The sequence below is a fragment of the Lepidothrix coronata genome, unplaced genomic scaffold (assembly GCF_001604755.1).
Source record: "Lepidothrix coronata isolate B3197 unplaced genomic scaffold, Lepidothrix_coronata-1.0 Scaffold44, whole genome shotgun sequence".
NCBI classification, from domain to species: domain Eukaryota; kingdom Metazoa; phylum Chordata; class Aves; order Passeriformes; family Pipridae; genus Lepidothrix; species Lepidothrix coronata.
In genome coordinates, this window is record NW_016690224.1 from 4,636,387 (window position 1) to 4,643,385 (window position 6,999).

Genomic DNA, 6,999 nt, shown 5'->3' on the forward strand with positions numbered 1-6,999 from the left:
TAAATTTCCAAATTTCAGAAAAGAAAGCTCTCCCATTCTAACAGTCATATGTTGATAATGCTGGAACAGGCTTGGAACAAGGAGACAAGCCTCTCCCACTCCTGCAGCAGACTAAAAACGTTAAAGGGCAAATGAATGCAGGCAAGTAATTTTAAACAGTAAGCAAGTACATAACAAAAAACCTACAGTTGTGTTTTACAACCCTACAATAAGAACAATGCTCAACAAAATTGCTAGTCCACTACTTAGAAATAATTTTTTATTCTCTTTTGTGAGGAGTTGCTTTTAAACCACTTCAGACACCCATGTGATCTCGACCACACCAGAACAGCCACTTCCCCCCAAAGAATCCAGATTTGCAGCTGATGGGTTATTCACCAAAGAAAGCAACATTACAGTATTTATCTATTACCATATGGACAGTTCTACTTATGCTACCTGTGACCATATAAAATTTGAGAGATCTAGAGCCTTTTTATGGTGTGCTCCCACCCTTCTGACAAGCTTGAATGACTGTATGGCAATATTAATGTCTTAATTAATGTCGGAACTATAGTTCTAAAAAGAAAAACTCCACTAGTTGGGTAAGAGTTTCAAACACTAACTTGCTTCTGTCATGTGTACATAAGCTGACTCACTGCTCATCTCCTAGAGCTCTTTCACAAACTAAGCTACAAAAATACCCCCAGTTCAACAATCTCGGTGAATGCAAAGTACAGGAGGAACCAAAGCAAACAAACAGAAATATATCGAAATTGAGGGGCCATCTTCACTTACATTTATTGTATTTAATCTAAATCTCACACATGCATAAACATATCCCAGTTTACCAAATCAACAAATTAGACACACCATTAAAGGAAAAAAAAATTAAGAAATACAAAGCTGCTAAAAATACTGAGAATGATCGGTGCTGAGATCCAGATTTTCTCTTCTTACAGAGCTGAAAGGGGATTCAGTCACCAGGGAGGGCTGGGAACAGAGTGTCTCCACGGCATCACAACTCTCCTTATCTCAACGCTGCAAGAACTGGAGCACCAGCAGATTCTGTGGATAGACAAAGGATTTGAGGCAGGCATGCAGAAGGCATACATAAAATAAGTTAATGCCATGGCCACTAACAACATCAGTATTCCAAGCTATGGTGAAGGACAAGACAGCAAAATTCATGCTCAAAGCCGAGTCAACACTGAAGGATAAATGAAGTCTCCAGTTTTCTCCTGCCCCTTCCACCCTGAAAAAAGTTCACATTCTTCCTATGGAAATATGGTGAAACTTTACAAATATATAGTTAGGAAAGTAAACTCTTCTTTAAATAATCTGCTCTAAAATGTTGCAGAAAAAAATGAATCCTTTCCAGGAAATACTTTTTAAAGTAGTAATTTTTCTTTTATGGATTTTGAAGATCAACAAAGCAGAATCTATTCCTGTGATGTACTTTAATCCGGCTGATCAGAATTACTTTGGATCAGTAAAATCCAGTTTAAAACCTTTGATTATAATAATTGTTACTCAGACATAATGAAAAAATCTTGACAATTTCACTATCTGCACTGAGACCAAATATTTCACAGCACAAGCTATCCAGAGTTTTTCCCTGATACCAGATCACATCTCACAACTCAGAACACCCATAAGTTCTGCCAGCAACATTGCAATGGCATGTTCTTCCCATGCCCCTTCCTCTGAACATCTGTGAAACTACGTAATGATAACAGAAACCTTTACTACACATTCTAGCTGTTCATAGCGACATTTTGGAGAAGATTAGGAAAAAAAACCTGGTCCAAAACTCCCTGAGCTCTCTTCGACCCTTGCACCTCAAGGCGCTGGCCTGCTGTCTTCCTGCCCCGTAACTCGACCACCATTTTGTTCACTCTGAATTTTTCTCAATTTTTATTTTTCTCAACTGTAACTACTTTGAAAACAGGGGGGCGAGAAGAGAGACCGCACACTTCAGCAGAGAGGCGAGGTAGAACCGCCCCACACCGGGACCCCACGGCGCCGTCCCCTCGTGCCCTCACAGACCCCCCGCCCTGAGGGGCCGCCCCTCAGCGCCCGCGGCGCTCCACGGCCGCGCCCCGCGCCCCACTACGCCACTGGCGTAACTCCCTCACGGCAGCCGCGGCCACACGCGACACTTACGCTGTTGGCGCAGGGCCGGACCCGGTGCTCGGCTGAGCAGCCGCTATTCACGAAGCGGCGCGTACGCAAAGAGCGGGCGCTGTGGCAACCAGGGCACGCGCGCGGTGCGCGGCCGGCCGGGGCTGAGGGGCGGGAGCCGGGACACGGCGCCTTCGGTTATCCAGTGCATTTCTTTGGTTTTGAAGAGAGAAACGGAGTTGCCTAGCGGTTGTTTTAACTTTTCAGCTCTTTGGTTTGTGGTTTTTGTTTGTTTGGTTTTTTGGTGTTTTTTTTGTTTTGTTTTGTTTTGTTTTGTGGAGCAGTTTTCAATACTGGATGTCGTATGGTTCTGTCAGCAGAGCCGCTTTCCGTGCTGAGGGGAGGGCAGCCACCGCCCATTCTATCAAACGTTACCGAATTCTGAGGGCAGATTTAAACTAGATCCCTTTTGAAACCATGTCACTTTGCTTGCTTTTGCTTTAATATTATTATTTTGACCTCCTTTTTGGTTCAGGGCATTGGGCCGCTTCGTTTTAATCCTCTGAAAAACGTTACCTCCATCATCTTGCAATTCTAAGCTTCTTTCTTTCTCTTTTTTTTCTCTACAGTGTTCAGTCTAGAATTGAACCAGAAGACAATTCAGCAGAAGACAATTCAGCTGTGCACCAGTCCAGCCTCTTTCACAGCTTCCCGACAGTGTTCATGTGCTAAAATAGCTCCTCTGGGACACAGAGCACTGTTCAAAGTCAGTAGGTGTCATTTTGGCACATTATCTGTCCACTCACCAAGTACGGTCATTTTGGAGTATTTTTAGAGATAGGGAGAATCCTTCCCAGGAAACTTCGGGATGGCACAGCCTCGTATCTCAGCCTACCTGCCCCCTGATATAGATCCCACCAAAGCTGCTCTGGCATTTGGGAGGAGGGCCCTTCCTAAGCTGAACGAGGAGTTACAGTCTGCCGAGCTGCTGACGCAGCAGCGGGCACTGATGGCGCTCTGCGATCTGGTCCATGATCCAGAAAAGGTCTACCAGGCAATAGAAATAGGTAAGTGATGTGTTGTCACAAGCTCTGACACAGCAGGGCAGGGTGAGGGGGAAACCCTACTTTCCTTTCTTTCCTTACTTTTTCCTTACAATATCTTTGATGACACAAAAAGCCCAGGAAAATTTTTCTGTTTGTTTTACCTTAGAAAGGTAAAGAATATTATAGTGCCATATACATGGCAGTATTTTAAGAGTTACCCGCACTTTAGGATTTATCAATGCCTCACTCTTAAGTTTTCTCAACCCCTAAGTACAAAACTAGTTCATATTATTTTTTTTCTGTAGAACCACAGAATCATTAAGGTTGGAAAAGACCTCTAAGATCATCAAGTTGAACCATTAACTGTGTACTGCCATATTCACCTCTAAACCATGTCCCCAGTCTTTATTCTGAATTTAGCTAATTCTTAACATAGACTAATTAAAAAAAAAAAAAAAGAAAGCTTAAATAGTCCAAAGTTAGAAACCCCACCATCACCACTCCCATTGTCAATAAGTTAAATTTCATTTGCCTGGAGTCTTTTCTAATTCTGTTATCCATTAACCTTTCAGACATAAACAATTTATAAATTTCTATGATCATAAAACTGCTAAATATATTTTATTTAGAAAGGGGGAAATGAAAGGCTTTTAGTTATCCTAAACCAGGGGAAGAAGGCAAAATCCCTGGTTTTGTTTTTCTTCATTAGACATTTTCTACCACATATGACAGAGGACAGTTTCACCTTCCTGGATCTGTCATGCTTGAGATGCTCAAAATACTCATATCTCAGATCCCCTAATAATAACAGGAAAAAATTCTGATGAACATTTTAATTAATAACTAATAAAATAATTTTCAGAAAAGATCTACAAGTTTACAGAATCTCTGAAGTCATCTTCTGTCATTAACTCCTGCAGCAGTGAATAAAATGGCACATCCAGATATAATTTTATCAGAGAGATAAAACAAAGAGCTTTTTATGCAGAACTCCTTCTTAGAGGTTCTTAGGGGTTGTAGAATAAGCCTATAACAAAACAAACAAAAAACCCAAACAAAAAAACCCAAACAAAAAAACCAAACAAAAACCCCAAACAAAAAAACCCAAACAAAAAACACCAATCCCGGAACTTCATGAGAAATTAAGACAGAAGGCAATAGAACCAAATTTATCAGACTCATCACAATTACATCTGGCCATCACTATTTTCAAAACCCTTTATCCCAGCACTTAGAAGAATCCTAGGTTTGGATTTTGGAGAAAAGAAAAACCACGAGCTTACTTTTTGCAATTTTTAGCAGTCTGTTGTGTATCTACACACCTCATTATGTTACACTGAAGAAGTCCTCCAGTTTGCCACTGCTTTTTTCTCCATTTACTTCCTTTGTATTTTTTCCCCTCATAAAAGATAATAATCATATTTAAAATTTTTTAAGCTCTTGTTTGATTAACAGTAGCTGCTAAAGTAATGCAAGATTATTGTTTGTTTGGGGCTGTGTTTTTTTTTTTGGTCAGTGCTACCTGTGCATACCCAGAATTATTAATGGTTCACCACATTTATTTCTGTGTGTAAAGCAACACTGTGGTTTTTTGTAGCCTGTGCTACACCTAAAGAAGTTTAAAAATCATCAATCCTGCAAACACATGCTTTTCCAAAGACATCAATAGCTCCACTGACTTATTTTTAGAGTTATGTCACTTTATATTTGCAGGATTAGGATTTAACTTGATAGATAAGTCAGCAGCTTGTTTGCAGCGTGACATTTTTGGCAGTAGGCCTTGAAATTTGAAAGTTTCTTCCCTACTTGAGATATGACAACGAGCATTTCACTGTCAGCACAACTTAAAAGTTCTGATTGTTTGCACTTCAAATTGTGAGAGAAAAATGAGTATTGCTATTTCAAATTAACGCTGAAGGTAAGAAGTGCTAAAATGAACTGTGGTGTCTCACAGGATTCTTGGATAACCTGAAGACTTTGCTGGGACATCCTGACAACACCATCCGGCAGAAAGCAACAGAAGTTCTCTATCTGCTGAGCATGCACAGTGTGGGCAGGTGGGTGTGACTCCAAGTTTACTGAATGGTATGGGAAGTGATGGAGATGTTTCAGTGAGACACAAGAACAGAATCTCTAAGTTGTTTTAAGAGAAATGCAACATAAATAAGAGTAGTTAAGTATCTCACACATATATACAAGTTTTATCATGCTCTGTTAAATGTGTCCTCCTTTGTTTTCAGGCAAGGGCTGATACAAAATGGAGTGATTTCTGCCCTCACTGGGCTCTTGGATGATCCAGTAGATATCTGTCGGAAGAACATCCATCTGATTTTTGATATGATGGCAAAAATACCTGAAGGTAGGGGGTTTAAGTAGCTAAATATTCAAATAGACAAGGCAGAGAAGAAATCAGGTAAGTGCACCAATGTACTACACTGCAGTTTTATTTTATTCTATTTTTCTTGAAAATCATATTTAAACCCAGTATCTTTTCTATTTTTGCTCAGCTTAGTTTTCTTTAGTTCGTTCATTTTCTTAAGTCTTATGCAAGTTAAGGCTCCCTGCTCAAGGTACAGGTTTTGTGCACTACATGCTTGAATTTGTATTTCAGAATGTTGCATCAAAATTCACTTTGTCCTCTTGTGTTCAAAATGTGGATCAGCTGTTCATCCTGGTGCACTAATTTCTTAAGTTTTCTAATATGAACATTAGTCTTAAACTTTTCCAATTGATCAAAGTTATAATTTTAAAATTAAAGTTTCAGTAGATAGAAATTATCAATTAAAAAACCATACTCTTTAAAATAACGGGAAAGTATGTTGTCTGAGGAATTCTGTTACATTGCTGGTGCTTAAAAAGAATTAAATGAATTCTTAAAGCCTTGCTGAGTGTACATGAATCCTAAAAATCTAAAGATGTATTTTTACACCTTTCTAAAGTCCTAAATAATTGAATCCAAATGAAGGATATTAATATGTTGGGCTAAACAACCTTGAGAACATCATCACAGAAAAACAGATTTTCTTGGAAAAGTTTGTGAAAGCATCTCTGAGTAACTATCCTTGGAAAAAAAAGGTGGTTTTCTATTTAGTTAGATAAAAATATAATATATATAAAACAAATATACATGTGTGTATTTAAGGGTTGGAAGGTAACTCCTTGAGCAGAATTGTGTCACTGCAGAACGGATTCACACACAGATGGCTACTTACAAGAAAAACAGAAAGGTGCTAAAAACTTTTTTGCTATGGGAAAATTTGGGGAATTATCAGGGATAGCCACACATTTTCCAATAGGTATAGTAAGAGTCCTAAGGCCTGACATAATTCATCTGACAAATTACAGATACAGAAACAGCCTCTGCTTGCTAATTCAGCCTTCTTGAGCCAACAAACTGTCTGTCTTCCTCTTTGCATTTACTGCTACACCTCATGCAGATAATGAGATAGGAGGTACCTGGGGTCAGCTGGGGGAAGCCAGCAGCTAATGCACCATCCCACAGCTCCACTGCTGATGTGCTCTAGAGCTGAGGAGATCTGCAGGCCAGTAAAGCAACATGTTCTGTGCTAGACAAAGAGACAAAAGCTGCACATGCACTTGGCACCAGGTGTGGCTGTTTGTGTTAACTGGGAGGTGGTCAGTGACTCCACTCAGCTCTTTGCCAGGACACCTGGTCTTGCTCCAAACAAGAGTAATTTGGGAACATGAGGTTATTTTAAGCAAATCCACTTACAGGCTGTTTTGGATTCCTAAATTTAAGGATGCATACCAGTATCTTCCAGGAACAGCGGGATAGTTAAAAACCATAAGGTGGGAAAATCCACAAAGACTGGGAGAACCCTGAAGAGTA

General features: G+C 39.7%; 1 protein-coding gene across 2 annotated transcripts in view; it reads left to right on the forward strand.

The window, feature by feature from the left end:
* The first annotated feature begins 2,214 nt into the window (after positions 1-2,214).
* RSPH14 (radial spoke head 14 homolog) overlaps positions 2,215-6,999 on the forward strand; it is a 79,125-nt gene continuing 74,340 nt past the window's right edge. The window contains exons 1-4 of one of the 2 annotated variants that reach the window (XM_017814093.1): positions 2,215-2,377; positions 2,733-3,170; positions 5,104-5,206; positions 5,390-5,508. In XM_017814093.1, the coding sequence (XP_017669582.1) occupies positions 2,972-3,170; positions 5,104-5,206; positions 5,390-5,508 (421 nt within the window). In that variant the 5' untranslated portion in view covers positions 2,215-2,377; positions 2,733-2,971. The remainder of the gene's footprint in view (positions 2,378-2,732; positions 3,171-5,103; positions 5,207-5,389; positions 5,509-6,999) is intronic. The other variant, XM_017814094.1, reaches the window with a different exon arrangement.